Genomic DNA, 18136 nt, shown 5'->3' with positions numbered 1-18136 from the left:
GGTTTCATAGTGGGGTTATAACTCACTCAAGAGAGTGCAGTTGCTGGAATCAGAGATAACACAGTGTGGGGCTGGAGGAACGCAGCAGGCCCAGGCAGCATCAGAGGAGCAGGAGAGTTGACCTTTCGGTTACAGGTGAATTGTCTACCCAGGCGTTCCTGCATGCGATTTCTGGCCAACGCCTGGTGACTTGCGCCTATTTGGGACCGAGAGCTGACTAGTTAAACAACAGGCTGACAGCTCACTGAATCACATCTAATTCCAAATTGTCTGGGGCTCCTCCATCACCTTTGCCGAATATGCCCCGAAAGACTTGGTCAGAAGTCCACACGACACCAGATGATGGTCCGACAGGTTTCATTTGAAATCGCAAACTATCAGGGAGCTGCTCCTTCGTCAGGTGGAGTGAAGACAAAAGCACAAGCACAGAATTTACAGGCACAGAGATCGAAAGATCATACGAATGGTGTGAGTAGAGTGTCAACGGGCTGGATAATAAGTCCCTGCAGGTGATCAAAAGTGTTAGATGGTGTGAGTAAAATGTTACCAGAATAGCAAGTGAAGGGATGACCTATGATCTGATTAATTGAGGCAAAGAGATAATGACAAAAAATTTAAAATAAGATGGTGCTGGAGATAAACCAAATGGCTGGAATAACATGATAGGTATAAGAGTCACATGCTGACGGTCTAACCAAAGTAACAAGTAATCCAAACCTATACAAACTAAGGTAAACAGAGCATAACTAGTAATTAAGGCGATGGTGTCAAAACAGGACACTATCACATGTGGGAACACCACCTACCACATACATAGCAGATACACATGTGACTCAGCCAATGTTGACTACTACATACGCTGCAGGCAAGGCTGCCCCAAGGCTTGGTATATTGGCGAGACACTACAGCAACAGATGAACGGACCCTGCACAACAATTGCCAGACAGGAATGTCTCCTCCCTATCAGGGAGCACTTCAGCGGTCAAGGACATTCAGACTCCGATCTTTGGGTAAGCGTCCTCCAAGGCAGACTTTGAGATACACAACAACGCAGAATCGCTGAACAGAAAGTTCCATTCCCATGATGACGGCCTCAACTGTAATCTTGGGTTCTTATAATGCTACATGTAACCCCACCATAATGTTCTGTATCTGTAAAATCTTCCTCACTGTCCTTACACTTTTGATCACCTGCAGAGACTTATTATTCAGCCTGTCATCACTCCAATCACGCCATTTGTATGAACTTTTGATCTCTTTGCCTATAAATTATGTGCCTGTGTGCTTCTCTTCACTCCACCTGACAAAGTAGCAGCACTCTGAAAGCTTGTGATTTCAAATAAACCTGTTGGACTATAACCCAGGTGTCATACGACCTTGCCCATGCTAGTCTAACACCAGCACCTCTACATCTACATCATGTCAAACACAGGCAAGGAATGATTAACATTCCTATGGCCCAGACTCCTCCATCACTGCATACGTTCTGGGGAGCTGAATATTGACACCAGATTCCATTACAGAGAAAATTCAGCCCTTTGAGCCTGCTCTGTCATTCATTTTGATCTTTTCTTCCCAGATCTTCTGAATCCTTTAGCATCGTGTGCTACATCCAACTCCTTCTTGAAATAAATGAGACATCATGTCAAACATAGGCGAGTAACGATTATCACCCTCCATACTGCCTCAACTGATACCATCTCAATAATAATTACAAAGATAACCTAGTCCTCAAGGACATATCTATCAGAGTGAGCCCTGCAATAGTTCGTCAGAAAACCGATATGGGGAAACCTACTTGAACTCATTCTTATTTATCTACCAGTCACAGATGCATACATCCATGGCAAGAGTGACCACTTTACAGTGCTTTTGGAGGCTATCTTCACAGTGAGGACACCCTCCAGGCTGTGTGGTGCTACAGCCTTGCAAACCCATGTTTTTCCAATTTAATGGAGTTCTTCAAGGAATGTCCAATGGATAAAAGCAAATCAGTGGATGTATCACATTTAGATTTCCACATTTAGATCAGAATTGTAGATAATAAAATCTCAAGGTCCAACAGGGAACAAATATAAGATTGTTTCACCAACAGAAAACAAAGGATAATCTTAAATAGGTCATTTTCTGGTTGGAAACATGTAATGAGGGATCAGTGAGGGGTCTTGTTGGAGTTGCCCACGGGTGAAGAGAATTTTTATTTGAGGGAGCGGTTTCCACATTCAGAATCATGGCCTTCACGCTCACAGCAACCAGATAAGATAATGAAGTGCCTCATAAAAATCTTAGTGGAGAAAGCTTGTTATTTCGTAGAGAGTAGAAGGGAACGTCTGATTCCACCAATCAAAGGCTTAAGTAATTGCCATTACATATTAAACATGTAGGTATACTGAAAGTGTAAGTGCTACTAACAAATAAACATTAATAAATTTAGGCAAATATCTGTAGACGTAGAGAGAAGACATCCCGTCAGCAGGGGAGATTGAAGGACAAATGGTATAAACACCGAATGACATATAATGAAGGGTATAAACAGATAACCTCATGAAAGGCCACCCGAAATCAGATAGCATTGTAAGGGGACAACTGCAAAACATTACTTAGTTATTATGACCTCGGCAAAAATAAACAATTACAGCTTCACAAGGAAACAAAGAGCACCCACTCAGTATGATGCAGCTGGGAAGGGGCATTAACAGTCAGAGGGGAGGGGGCAAGCGCTGATGTCAATGTTGGATGTAACCATTGTAACACGGAATGTATAAATATCCTGTACTTTATTGGGACAGGGGAGTGTCTTGGAGTCTGTCCCCAGAGAACCTCTTCCAGGCTGTCTTGTAAGGAGCTTTGGATAAAGATCAATTTGTGCTGCTAAACACAGGACTAAGAAATGCTTTAAATCCTTCTCCAACAATTGGTGCTGTGCACAGTGTACTACACCGATCAACGATCAACTGTGTGGGTCCTAACAGGGTGAGTATATTTAGCAGTATCACCCTTTATCAACCCCATAGTCAGTCCCAGCTGTAAGTTGTGGTACTAAGAGAACTAAGGGAGAGAAGGGAGTTGTGCCGTGTGAGGTGGAAAATCGACAGACCTTAGTTTAACTCGGGGACAGTACAGAACCCCACTGTTGAACAGGGAGATTAAAATCTGCACTGGGGATGGGAAACAGCCCCACAGCAGGACACAGACCCTATTTCACCCCGGGGAATGGTAATGAGCCCTTCAGCAGGACACTTAAGCAGAAAACGCAAAAGGGATTACAAGGTAGAACATAGGAGTGCGGTTAGGGAAATAAGGAGGGTAAGAAGGGAAGAAACTTTACATTCACCTTAAGCCTGGTTAATGCATCAGGAGCAGGGTCCAAGCAGAATGTTCAAGGAGGAAGACCAAGGGATATGTTCCCTAAAACTTGGCTGGAGACAGGAAGCTGCCCCCAACGCTTTAACGAGACCAAAATATTCCATGCCAACAGTCTGTCTCCACTAAGTGATTGTCTCAGTTATATATTTTCTTTATTCATCAGAACAAGCATCACAGATGTATCGGTTTAATTGGTTTTAAGTTTGGGAAGCTGTAAGAAGCAGCAGGTTTTTAATTGCGGTTATTACGTCACTGACATATTCGAAATGTGACCTGCAGATAGTTTAATAGAAAAGTTAGGATCATCATCAGCAGGAGCTGTATGCGAAATTGTAGAAATATGCAATGGTACTTATAAGTGTGTCCTTGATAAACTTTCAAAAGAGCTTATGGAAGGAACAGCTGAGTTACAAACAGTCCGTTTGTACGCTTTATAGTTGCACAAAGAAACTAGAAAGCTGCAGGAATTGGTAAAAGAGCTGCAAGTTAAAATTGATTACCAACAGGGAGTCACTGTACCCACTATGAGGAAAAGGCTGCATGTTGACCCAACATTGCGAAAGAACAAACTGGATGTTGATGTTGAAACTGATGAAATATACTTCTCTTCTGATAAAGCAAAAAAAACATATCCGAAAGAAATCTGTGAACAGACACAAGTGGGACTGTTACCTTGCAAGACCTTGAGAATATTGTTGACAATATTTCCCTTACTATTTCATCTCTGTGTGGTGAGACAAAGCCGGTGTGTAATGTCACCCGTGAGCCAGAAGGGGTGGACAAAGGAGTAAGACCCTTCGACAAGTTAGAGATCAGCAAGTTCCTTTATCCCATTGAAGTTAAAGGTGTCCTCTGTGAAAATTGGATCGTATTCACAGAGAATCACCATGACTGTTATAAGGAGACCATATCTTACATTCAACTGAGATCAGTATTAAACTAAGGAGTGGTCCGAAAGCATTTTAGGTTCAAGACTTTCAAATCTTATTTCATTGAAAAATTAAAAAAAATTTTAAACTGCTGTAGAAAGGATGTTGGGAAAAGTTGGTTCAGCTTGATCTCAAAACGTAATAAACCCTTTTGAAAGACATCCAATTTGAACTCTGAATTTGGAAGAAGAAATCTTCTGTCCATATGTCTTCTTAGAAAATGTTTTCTTTAGAACAATAGAAATCTAAAATGCCAAGTTGATTTTCTGACAGTTTTTAAACTGAATACGTGAAAGTATGACATGATGTCACCTGGTAACTTCGGCTCTACCCCTTCTGAGACCAGCAAGGTTAACTCTTCCTGCTGCCAGTTTCAAATCTTCTCACACACCTTCTGTATGGTGAGATTTGTGATTCTGGGTATTAATAACCCAATGGTGGTCTTCCAGTGGATTTTGTTTTTTATAATTTCTTAACAGGTTTGAGGAAGACAGCAAGGGAACTAGGAAGTCTTGTGGAGGCAGAGTCTTTGAAATCAGGAGAACCCTAACCTGACTCCAATCACTGAAACTCTCAATATAAGAGCACAATTTAAAACCAATAAGCATGGATGTAATTGTTTCTGAAATTGGGGCTGATAAAAGTAATTAATACAAATAGCTAGTTCAAACATACAATGGTAAGTTCCATTAAATATTAAAGGGCAAATAAACTTAAATCTTTATATTTTAAGAGCCAGTGGAAACAGTCTAGGTGGTTTTAATTTGTATCAGGGAAAATTAGGATAGATCGTTTTGGAAGAAATTAATTGAAGCAACACTGCAGCAGCTATACAAATGAAATTAATGTTATTTTGAATGTGGCATAATGTTGAAAGAGGAAAGTCAAGTATAATCTAGCGAGGTAATGCTTGAAATCAAACAGTGATAATATTTCTTTGTGTCTTTTAAAACTATTGCGAAATCATGCTTCATTTTGCTTCGTAATCTAAACAATAAGGTTTCTCAAGGGTTCCTGAATCAGTTATAATGGTAATTAATGGGCCACTTTCAGAACAAAAGAGTAGTAACAGGAAAAACGTGACACAGCATCAAATGGAAATGGGAATGACTCACCTTCGGTGTAGTTAAATGGAACATATCCAATGAAATCAAAGTGTAGATAGAATTAGATCATTAACCATTTTCTCTTGGAAATGGAGAGGAATTTGTTAAGTGTGTACGAGGAAATTTTCTTATTCAGCATGTGGATGTACCCACTAGAGAAGCAGCAAAACTTGATCTTCTCTTGGGAAATACGGCAGGGCAAGTGATTGAGGTGTCAGTGGGGAGCATTTTGGGGACAGTGATCATAATTCTATTAGTTTTAAAATGATTATAGAACAAGACAGACTTGATCTAAAAGTTAAAGTTCTGAATTGGAGTAAGGCCAATTTTGATGGTATTAGGCAAGAACTTTCAAAAGTTGATTCGGAGAGGCTATTCGCAACCAAAAGAGCTGTTGGAAAGTGGGAGGTCTTCAGAAATGAGGTAATGAGAGTTCGGAGACAGTATATTATTGTTAATGTAAAAGGCAAGGTGCAGGAAATGCTGAATGACTAAAGAAATTGAGGCTCTGATCAAGAAACAGGCATGTGTCAGGTACAGGCAGCTGGGATTGAGTGAATCCCTGGAGGATTATAAGGGCAGGAGTATACTTAACAGGGAAATCAGGAGGGCAAAAGGGGGGCATGAGATATCTTTGGCAAGTAGGGTTAAAGACAATCCAAAGCATTTCTACAAATAAATCAGGGGAAAAAAACGAGTAACGAGGGATAGAATAGGGCCACTTAAAGATCGACAAGGCTATCTATGTGTGGAACCACAGCAGATGGGTGAGATACTTAATGAACATTTTGCATCAGTATTTAAAGCTAGAGAACTTGGGGAAATAAATAGTGATATCTTGAAAAGTGTCTATATTTACAGAAGAGGAGGTGCTGGACATCTTAACACAAATAGGTGGATAAATCCCTGGGGCCTGATCAGGTGTACCCGAGATCTTTGTGGGAAGCTAGGGAAGAGAGTGCTGGGCCACAAGTGAGGTGCTAGAAGACTGAAGGTTGGCAAATGTGGTCCTATTATTTAGAAAGGCGGTAAGGAAAAGCCAGGGAAGTATAGACAGGTGAACCTGATGTCAGTGGTCAGTAAGTTGTTGGAGGGGATTCTGGGGACAGGATTTATATGCATTTGGAAAGGCATTATGCATTAGGGATAGCCAACATGGTTTTGTGCATGGGAAATTGTGTCTGACTAAAAAGTTTTTTTTAAAGAAATGACAAAGATGAAGGCAGAGCGGTAGACGTCCATATGGACGTCAGCAAGGCATTCAACAAAGTTCCACATGATAGACTGGTTAGCAAGATTAGATCACTTGGAATCAAGGGAGAGCTAACCATTTGGATACAAAGTTGGCTTGAGGGTAGGAGATAGAGGATGGTGGTGGAGCGTTGTTTTTCGGACTGGAGGCCTGTGACCAGCAGCAAGCTGCAAGTATCGGTGCTGGGTCCACTTTTTGTTTTGTCATTTATATAAATGATATGGATGTGGACATAGGAGGTAGAGTTTGCTGATTACACCGAAATTGGTGGTGTAGCACCAGGAAGATGGTAAAGGGTTCTTTTGGTGCAGTGGTAATGTCTTCCTCTGAGCTAGAGGGCCGAGTACAAGTTCCTAGTATTCCAGGGGTGTGTAATCTTATCCCTGAACATGTTAACAAGAAAATAAATCTAGAACACAGAGGTATAGATTGAGTTCAGCTAGGACCCTTTCGCACCCTGACCTCATTCACAGCCTCAATCCAAATACAGTCAAATGAGCTGACTTCAGAAATGAGGTCAGAGTTCCTGCCCTTGATGTCAAGGAAGCAGAGGAGTCCTTGTTAAACTGGAGTCAAGTGGAATTAGGAAAAAAGAAACATACCCAGTTTAAAGGAAGATGGTTGCAGTAGTTGGAGGTCAATCATCTCAGCCCCAGGACAGAGGGTTGCATTCCTGGCCCCAAACACCTTCAGCTGCTTCACTAATGACAGTCCCTCCAATATACATTTATGTGCAGATATTTATGGATGACTGGAGAGTTTACCTTTTGCAACAAGACCAGTTTAACATTCCAGCTTGGGCTGATAACTGGCCAGAAATAATTGTGCCATATAGCTGCCAGGCAATGACCATCACCATCAAGGAAAAATTTAACTATGCCTGTTTCACATTCAACAATATTATCTTTGAACAGCCCACCATTAACATCAAAGCTACAGTTGACCAGAAACTTAACTGGACTAGTCACCTAAATGCTTAAGTTACAAGAGTAATTCCGAGTAATTCATCATGTCACTCCTCAAAGTGATGCAATTAGGAGTGTGATGGTACTTGCCTGAACGAGTACACGCCAACACACAGCTCAAAACCATCTACTACCTGACCTAACAAGTGACACCTGACCTATGGTGGGTATTGGACTTGCAAAGCAAGTTTGAAAAATTAAAGCCAAAGTATCAACTATCTCAGGAGTCAATTCTTTTAAGATCCTAAAATGAAGTCCATTGGGATCCAGGGACTTCAGTGCTACTTTGAAATGGGAATGTAATTTTCTTTTCAAGGTTTTCCTCCCTTTCCATTTCCAGATTTACACCTTCTTCTGGGAGTTATTTATATTTAGAATGAAGACTGACAAATACCTGCTCAAGTTATCTGACATCTCCTTATTTTCTATTATTAATTCCCCAAAATCCATCTGTATTTAAGCAACATTTAAGTCTTTTTCCATTTAAAATATCTATAGAAACTCCTGGTTTTGTACTTCTAGCCAGCTTTCCCTTATACTTGTAATTTTTCCCCTCAAACTTTTCTCTTAATATTATCTAATCTTCTGACCTGCCACCCATCTTTGTACAATTGTTTTTTTTGCTTGGGGCTTTTTTTCTTACTATGAATAGTGGATCCTCCTTTTAGAATGGTTTTCTTGTTGGTATACATGTGTGTTCTTAAATATCTCCTTAATGTCTGCCACTGCATTTCTACTGAAGACTCCAATAACCAATTTGGAATGCAATTCCAAGAATGGGTGTGAGAAAACACATTGTTATCTTCTTGCAATACAAATGAAACTGATACTGTGTGTCAATGTCCAAGTCATCACACCATTGATTGGAGGATGGGAAACATTAAGGTCACCTGACAAAATTCAGGGTATAATAAAGGAAAATTTATTAACTCTCACATACGCTGAATCTTCCTCGAGGTTGTTCTCAAAGGAGACAGATCGTGACCAGAAAACAGATCCTGTCTATAAACTTCAGTGAACGAAAACGGGACCGTCAGGCCTTCAATGTTTCAAGATTCCACCTTGGAAGAATAAATTAAATCCAAAAATTCCACTCAACTGCAGGTTACCTGTTTCATCATTACCTTTTCACCATGCTTCACTAGGGTAGGGTGCTGGAAATCAGGCCCCCCTATTCTGAGATTCCTAACAAAAGGTAAAGATTTTTATAAAAAGTAAGAGAAATTTTGCAACTTATTGTCTTTTAGACACAGGTTTGACAAAATCCATGGACTAAGTTTCTGTACTTAAAGAATTATTTGATTCTAACGATGGGTAAACAATTGGGTAAACAATTATAAACAGTTAACATCAGTTAGAACTTGAACCCTGTCATTAGATTCCCCCCAACCATCCATATTAAAAAACTGGTGTAATGGGTGGAGGAAGAAAAACTAAGAAGGCAGCTTGATGGTGTCCATCCACAGGATTCAGAAATTGTCCTTTCTGCTGCCAGGTCTTGCTGTTTGTGATCGCTCTTCTCCAGGTACTTGCATTTGCTTGCCAAAGTTAGATCTCCTGATTCACAACATACAAAGTCTGTCACTTATTGATTAAAAGTTTTAGCTTACAGTAACTGGCAAGGCTAAATAAACCATTTTAAACATTTAGGTTTTAAAACTGCAGATACAGACAGTACCTTTCTTTCAAGAGGTCTGAAAGGCTCTGACTCTCTCACCCATTAGTCATTTGGTTACCTGATAGCCAGTCATGATTGTTCGCAGGCAGAAGGCCTGTGTCATTGACAGCTGGTTGTAACTCTAGACAATCTGCTACTTGATGCCATCTGAAACACTGTTCATACACAACCCGGTTACAAATCATCTTCAGTCTTTTCCCATTTCCGTTCACAATCAAAAAATACTTACATTTTGTGTGCCAGAGTAGGCCTCACATTTGCAATGGTCTTCATCCTGCCTGTCCCTTTTTCTTTCTTTCCAGGTGTTTTTCTGCAACTGTCTACTGTTTTGTTTTGGTTTTAGAGGAGAAGCAAAAATATTAGCTATCTCATCCTCTGGTTTTAGGACAGGAAGACAAGCTTAGAAAAAAATCCTCACTGGTGGCAGGATGCATCTTAGAAAGGAGAGCAAGTATATCTCATCAATTGTTCCCTTCCACCCCTCACCATTTCAACATTCTATGATCATCCTCATTACTTGTAACAATCAATTCCTATGACTATGCAAATTCTGAACTGCCCACTTAGTCATTTTATTCCCTGCTTTACAATGCTGTATGCATGCTCACTTGCTCCCACCAAAGTTGGAAGTTGACACACCAGGAGACCTCATGTTTTCAATCCTTTTTTCCCTCCCATTTCCTTCCTTTTGTTTAGAGCAAACAAACCGTGTCTGTATTGTAACTGTGCTTGGACACCTAATCTGATTACTTAAAACTTACTCAGGATTGTGGCTCTTATACATTCTCGCAACAGCTCTAAATACGAGTGTAAAAACCACGCTAAACAGAACCATAGAAAGGTTGCAACACAGGAAGAGACCCTTCCGGCCAGAGTCTATGGCAGCTGAAAAAAAAAATTAGCAACATATTCTAATCCCAGTTCCCTACTTGGTCTGTAGCCTTGCAGGTTAATGCACTTGAGATTATATCCAGTTCTTTTCACATCCTTTAAGGGTTTCTGCAAGCACTAAAGTGCAAATTCCAGACAGTCTCACCTCTTCTGTTTGGGATTATTTTCCCATTTTAACAGCAAGCATGTGGAATACAAGAGCTGAACTTCTCTGACCTAATTGCTTTGCCAATCAAGAAACTAATCTAGGAGACATTAGGTTCCTGAGGACAACTCATCTTTACCATTTACAGACACGTGAAAATTGGAGTGCAAAGATTTTACTTGCAATTGAAAAAAGTCAACAGGGAATGCAATATGGCTTTGGTCATCGAGTATTACTATTTCTCTTGTAGCTCTGGTACTTAAAGTTTCCCTGAGCCCTCTTAATTTTCACCTGCAGAAAAGATATACTATGAGGAAGCTGTGATACTGGAAGTCCACATTTGGGAGGCTGAGTGAGGAACATCAAGAATTTCTGGCTACATGAAAACACTCATACAATTTTTTTCTTGGCCCAAATATACAAAAAAAAAGTCATAAGCATTCAAACCACTTTTATGCAAAGACATAATCACAAGTCCAGATGGGAAAAATGACCATTTTAAAGTGTTAAATCTGCAATTTTTATTTTAAAAAAAATCAAATGCCATATTTACCACAGGCTAAATATTAATGCAAATTTAGCTGCATTTTTAAAGTAATATTAATTGAATGTAACAGAATTTTTTTCAAAACTACAGCTTAGGTAAATCAAACAATTCCAATAGTTGTAAGCAGTCTAACCCAAGTAAAATGCATTCAGTTTCAGAGATATTTACTCCTTTCCACTTAAATCAGCTTTCATTTATTTGGGTAACAGTTCACTTTTACTACATTAACATTCAGTACACACTTAGTCAGCACTCGCAACAGAAGGTGACCTTGAGACTGATCGAGAACGTGAGTGAGAACGAGATCTTGGTCGCTCCAATGAAGCAGGAGATTTGGATGGTGAAGGTGAACGAGCTTTTTGTTCCCTGACAGGGCCACGAGATCTACTGCGAGAACGGGATTTGCTGCGGCTTCTACTCTTGGACCTACTGTAGGATTTGCGGCTTCTGGAACGAGATCGACTACGAGATCTGGAAAACGTACGGCTACGCGAACGGGATCTGCTGCGAGATCTAAACATCAAGGGGAAATTAAAAAATGCTCATGTTACAATGTTTCTCATCTGTCACCACAAAAACTGATTTATATTAGTGTTTGGACGCCTGAATTGATTTCAAAAGTGACGCCAGCTCTTTACTTCTGTCAGTTGTGGGTAGGCGACAGCCTAGTGGTATTATTGCTAGACTATTAATCTAGAGACCCAGGTGACGTTCTGATGACCTGAGTTCAAATCCCGCCGTGGCAGATGGTGGAATTTGAATTCAATAAAAATCTGGAATTAAGAGTCTAATGATGACCATAAACCCAATGCCGATTGTCAGGAAAAACCTATCTGGTTCACTAATGTCCTTTAGGGAAGGAAATCTGCCACACTTATCTGATCTAGCATACATGTGACTCCAGACCTACAGCAATGTGCTTGACTCTTAACTGCTCTCTGGGCAGTTAGGAATAGGCAATAAATGCTAGACAATCATCAGTCAGACAATCCTTCAATTGGACACACTTGAAAGCCTGGCCATCTTCCTTCAAAGAGGATGCTTCAAGAATTTTCTACTCTTGAAAAATTCACATCCTTAAATTTGTACCTTACCACATTAAAACAAGTCAACTGAAACTATATAGTTTTGATTTGTAATTAATGGAAGCTGTGAATGATGGTACATGCCACTTACCTACGTTTAGGTTCCTCAATCAGTCTGATCTTTCTTCCATTTATCTCTGCACCAGAGAGTTTATCAACAGCATTCTTCAAATCACTGTATGAGGCAAATTCAACAACCCTACAAGGAAAAATATTTAAAATTTTACTTTTGCCAATTTGAACACATCATTCATCTATTTCATATTTCAATTAAGCAGTTGAATATGATGATACAGTAACACTCCATTTCTATTGTACAGCTGGCATCCTGTTGCAGGAAGTAAACCACACACATTTCCAAATATAATACAGTCGTGTCAAAAAGAGTAGGATAAACTGTTTAGACTTCACATTATTTCCAAGGACAGACAAAAAGAAAAATCTCAGAAGATATTACACACAAACTATAATGGTTTCAAAAAAATAATTCAGGAGCTAAGATTTGGATACAACAACAATTCCAAGGCACATCATAGCTTTATCAGAAAAAAAAAGCTCCAGACAAGCTAACTAAATGTTTATTTAAAGTGTGGGTTGTAAGGCAAGTCTCAGGAGCTGCTATGTAGATGAGGTTAAGTTCAAATCATAGCATTTAGATGGCCAATGACAATGGAGGGTGCACAAGCAGCTACAATTGGAGAAAGAGAACGTTCTGGAAGATTAAATGGCTGTAACATTTTAGCAGACTAAAAGATTTTGTGCAGAGAGTCAGACGAGGTGGTGGAATATACAAAGGTGGATGTCATCAGCATGCACGTAGAACTCTGTGCCTTCAGATAATGCTCCAGCAACAGCATTTAGATGAGATTACATCACAATTTGCTGTCAGATGTACAGAAGGTTATCAAGGGCTGTAAATCCTGGTGCTAAGTTTGAAACTATTTAGGCCTGATGTATAAAGATTAATTTATTGTGCCAAGTACAAATCATCAAATTCTTCCCAAACAAAAACAGAAGTTACTGGAAAAAACTCAAATGATCTGGCAGCATCTGTGAAGAGAAAAACTTAACATTTTGAAACTAGTGATCTTTCTTCAAAATTTCAGTTTTTGTTTCAGATTTTCAGCACATACAGTTCTTTGTTTTATTCTTCCCATTTGACTATTAAGTTTTTGCTAACACATCAACTCATTAATTCATTCCTTTAACTCACCCTTCATTCATTTTGTGCCTGTGAGCATCTGCAAATGTAACTTCACCAGCCTGTCTCATGAAATCTTTCAGATCCTATGTGAAATCACATTGGTTATATAAAACAAGCCATGTGCACAATTACACAGTCATTTTCAACGAGAAAGTTACTACAAAAGAACCAAAGCTAATTTCATCAAAATTTATTACCTTCCTGTACAATTCCCTAGGCTAGTCAACCAGGCAAATGCAAGAAGAACTTGCAGAGGTACCACCACGACTGACGACCCGATAGTGCTCTTCAGCACCCACTCGACGTGAGCCCTCCCGGACATCACCCATCCTAAAAGGTGGGGTTTGACGGTGCCATGGGAACAGGAATTGCTAAATCTTGTGTGGTTACCAATGGCTCCTCACACTTCAAAATCGAGCTTCCAAACAAACCTACTAGCGAATTTCTTTCATTCAATCAAGGACCTCTCATTTTAGAGTCAGCTCTCAACTCGACTTTAGGACAACTCGTTACCAGCATTTTCAGAGGCGCAGGAACGAACCCCGGCACATAAGCTAGCGCCCACCAATGTTGGTCAGACCAGCATAATACAGATCACCAACTGATTGAAACGTAGGACTGGCAAATTCAACTAGGCCCACCAAGAGACCAAGCCAGAGCGATTAGGAAAACGTCACTCGTCACAAGGCCAACGATACGAGAGGCTGGTAAATAAAGGTTTTAATATTTGGTTAAAGTTTGCACATAATTCAAACAAACCAAACAAAAATGTCACATTTAAGGTTTTCAAATAAGTAAGCAATTTAGACAAATTACATCATCTGAATGTTAACACTCCTAAAGTTGCAATGAAAGTTTTATAAATGGACAAATGAAAATTTAGTTCAGTATCGTGCACCTTTTATCGCCTTTTGCTACTGTCCATCCTTCCCTAGGACAGTCTTGAAAGAGGCAAAGAATCTGGGTATGTCGTGAGCAATTGGCTCAACAACCCTTGCCAATATTTTCAAATAAAATAAATCACAATTTTAAAAGGGCAAGTGTGTGCCATATGGTGTCAAATTTTACGATTTCAATTTTATTGATAGACTACCAAACATCACTTAGGAAAGAAGAGAAATCATAACACTGATTTCTGACCAACAGCAACCTCTGTGAGAAACACGAATGCTGGCAAAACAGTGTCAAGATGGGGCTTGACTGCAATAAACACCAAGAAGAATTGTTTGCCAATGGTCACCATCCAGCCTTACATAAAAGTAATTGCAACTTGGGACACGATTCTGGCGAATCAGTGCTTTCCAGACAATCATACCCAGCACAAGATACTGCCTTCAGAACAGTTCTACTGGCAAAATTTCAAACAAGTCTAGTCATGAGATTTTTGTTAGTTTTCCTGATTACACTGCTGGAAAGACAATAACACAGATTGGCATCTTGTGCTTGTATGATCAGTTATAGCACCATGAAACACATCATTTTATGGTATTCCTCTTTCTAGAAGAGGAACGCATTGTTCATCTGTCACTCTGTTTACAATCCATTATTAATATCCCCTGTCTCACACAGCTTCTGTGTTTATCATCACTTTATATAACAAGTTCCACAAAATTCTAACAGGGCAAGACACATTTCAAGTTGCAATAATTGGTACAGTGATGCTAACTTCTCACAACTAGCAATACAAAACTGCAGGATTTGAGCTCCATTTTAATTAAAGTTGACAGTCCCCATTATGCAGGTCCTCACTGATAGTATGTAGAGCCATACCCATCCACTTATTGCTGTGAAATCTCAGCTAACCTTGGAAGTACTTTATGTATTTCACTACAATTCAGCTCAAGAGGTATTACAGCAACTGAATTAAGTGATTCACTGTTATGTGCAATGTACCTGCCAACTAACTCTTGAAGACAAATTCTCAACAATCAATCTGTTCTCTGTACGAATTGGAGGTCCATTTCTGAAAAAAACAAATTTGCATTAACTGAGATTCACAACTATGTTAGAGTAATATCATGTTAACTTCTGTTGGAATTTACTCTTTATAATGCAAACAAAGTCATGGATTTTTTGCCACATTCTGTATCAAAGAATGTTCAATATGACAATCAGGTACCAATTTACTCGTATGTACATTACAACCTCAAAAAATTAATGCAATGTGAATTGTGGGTATCTGCAGATACAGTCAATTAGATTATGCACCTGTCAACACGTAGAAACATAGCAGGCTGGGAGGGTGATGTATAGTGACACTTGTTTAAACATTTTGAGGGTTGAAGCAAAACCTATAAGTAGGCATTTTAAGAGGTCGGTATTGGGACCCTTACATTTTTGGACATATATTAATGGCGCATGGGGACAACTGCAAAATTTGCAGACGATGCAAAACTCAGAGGTGTTTTCTTCCACTGCGTACAGGACAGTGTAAAACACCAAAAGGACATAGGCAAAGTTTGTGGATTGGACGAATTGGTAGCAGATGAAGTGCAACATGGAAAAGCAAGGAGATGCATTTCGGTAAGATGAGCATGGCTAAAGACAAAATACCGAGGTGAAACACTTGAGGTTCAGGAGCAGAGTGACCTGGGTGTACATATGCACAATTACTGAACGAGGCAGGACAGGTGGAGGGAGCAGTTAATAAAGCATACTTTATATTTTTTACTAGAGCATAGAATACAAAAGCAAGGTGTTTATACTGAACATACAGAAGCCATATTGTTAGATCGTGTGTTACGTACAGTTCTGAGCAGCACATGATAGGAAGGATGTAAATGCTTTGGAAAAAGCCCAGAAGTGATTTTTGACAAAAACAGTTCCAGAGATAGGAAACGTCAGTTAATAAGACTGTTCTCCTTGGAGAGATGGCAAAGGGGAGATATGTGAGAGAGAAAAAATTTCCCCACTCATAAAAGGATAAAAGAGCAAAAAGGTACAGATTTGAAGTGATTTGCAAATGAGAGATAACTTTCACATGACTGTTTTGAGGCCAGAATGCAATGCTAGAAAATGTCGTAGTCAATTGAGGCATTCAAGGGGGCATTGGATGATTATTTGAATAGAACAATGCATAATGGTATGAGGAAAAATCAGAATAATAACAAAAACATAATACTCAGATAGCAGAATTGACACGATAGACTGAATGGCCTCCCTTCTGTGCTGTAACAATTCAGTAATTAATTTGCATAGGAAGTTACATAACATTTCGATGAGAAAGGTATTATTTGAAAGAAGCTATTTATTGTCCACTAGTTCAAAGGTCAATTTCATTCTATCCTTGGCATTCCTCCACTGGTCTTGTATGCCACCGTCCAGATTATTATAGTTGATCCCAAATGCCTCCCCTACTGGCCCGGGTAAGATGGCTGGTCTTTACAGGAGACTTCAGTATTGTCTGTGCAGGATCATACTAAGCCTCTTCCAATTATGTCATATGTACATCCAACTATTGCTAAAACATCAAGATTCAAAATTTGGTTCCAATTTTCTCCTCCCTTATAAAAATCAATATTGAGGCCAAATGGGACCACGTAAGATTAGCACAGGTTGGACAGCAAACCCGATATCTCGCCTGCCCACAAAGCTCGGAAACATTTACATTTCTGTTTTTCTGAGCCAGCAGTGTAGCCACTGTTAAACTGTCTCACCTTCCATCACTCCGTGGGCGGCGTGGGCTAAAGCGACCTTGATAGCGTCCTCCACGACCCCCTCTAGGCCGTGCTCTGGCATGTTCAACTGTAACTCTGTAGAAACATAACACACACTTAATGAAACATCCATTTTATTTGAAATTAGCTACAAAGCAGCCTATTTGACTTTGTCTTACCTTTCACTACACAATTCTTTTCCATCCAATTCATAAACTGCATCATCTGCATCCCTGTGATCTTCAAACTCCTAAGAGTAGATACAATGGTAACAAAATACAGATAATAATTTATACAGCACTTGATTTGTTCCTCCAAAGATTGTGTTCTGAATATTTTATTGGTTTAAGTTACAATGTTCAAATCTGTTGAACTGAAAAGCAACATTACCACAAATCCAAATCCATTCTTCAAGTCAATTTCCTTTATTCGTCCATATCCTTTAAAGAATTTTTCCACATCCCTTTCTCTGGCATGAGGGCTCAGTCTACCAATGAACACACGTGAGCTCATTTTTTCTGGTGGGATTCCACAGAAGATAAAATCAGAAACAAGAAGGCATTCTGTTACAGTGACTTTAAAACACTGATTATGGAACTCAAATTTTATACACATTCAGTAGACAAATCAAAACAGATTTTTGGGGCATTGCTATTATGAACTGAATGGTCTGCCACTTTACGACAATACTGGTATTCTCCTATATAATGAGAAGCAAGTTTGCACAGATTTGTTGCCTTTAAGAGATGTGCTCTGTCCAGTTTCTCTTGGAACGGGATGTTGTCACAATGGTGCTGAAATGTCTCCTACAGCCAGTCAGTTTGAGAACAGCTTCGTGCTCCCCCTGGGCATTTTTCAGTGAGGCAAAAGAATCATTAGTGCGCGGGATCAGCTTCTCACACCCAAAAAATGGATTTTGGATTTGCTTCAGTTAGTTGCTGGGCTTTGCTGGTTGCGGGAGCGAGAAACTTCAGTATGCCTGCTGCTAGTGTGAAGTCTTAGGTAGAGGGGCTTCCTCTTAAAAATAATCAAAAGGGCAGATTGTACCTTTTGGTTTTCTTTCTACTAGACTGGAGAAAGAGACGTCATGAGACTAACAACTGGGCTGCTGAACTGCCTTTACCAAGGGTGTGTTTATGGGATGGTGCCTATATTGGAACAGTTGATAAAAAGAGAATGAACTGCAGATGCTGTAAATCAGGAGCAAAAACAGAAGTTGCTGGAAAAGCTCAGCAGGTCTGGCAGCACCTGTGAAGAAGAGAATCAGAGTTAATGTTTCGGGTCCAGTGACCCTTCCTCTGTTCTGAGGAAG

General features: G+C 39.7%; 1 protein-coding gene across 2 annotated transcripts in view; it reads right to left on the bottom strand.

Annotated features, from left to right (window-relative positions):
- Positions 1–10828: 10828 nt before the first annotated feature.
- LOC109911374 (serine/arginine-rich splicing factor 5-like) overlaps positions 10829–18136 on the bottom strand; it is a 43501-nt gene continuing 36193 nt past the window's right edge. For both annotated transcript variants that reach the window (XM_020510667.2, XM_048599642.1), the window contains 7 exons: positions 17215–17342; positions 17004–17074; positions 16825–16920; positions 15062–15131; positions 13178–13251; positions 12056–12163; positions 10829–11392 (listed from right to left, as the gene is read on the bottom strand). In XM_020510667.2, coding sequence (XP_020366256.2) covers positions 11122–11392; positions 12056–12163; positions 13178–13251; positions 15062–15131; positions 16825–16920; positions 17004–17074; positions 17215–17337 — 813 coding nt within the window. In that variant the 5' untranslated portion in view covers positions 17338–17342 and the 3' untranslated portion in view covers positions 10829–11121. The remainder of the gene's footprint in view (positions 11393–12055; positions 12164–13177; positions 13252–15061; positions 15132–16824; positions 16921–17003; positions 17075–17214; positions 17343–18136) is intronic.

Source organism: Rhincodon typus, chromosome 8 (assembly GCF_021869965.1).
Source record: "Rhincodon typus isolate 14 chromosome 8, sRhiTyp1.1, whole genome shotgun sequence".
NCBI lineage: Eukaryota > Metazoa > Chordata > Chondrichthyes > Orectolobiformes > Rhincodontidae > Rhincodon > Rhincodon typus.
The sequence above is the reverse complement of the archived record's forward strand: the minus strand, read 5'-3'. Positions and strand labels throughout refer to the sequence as shown.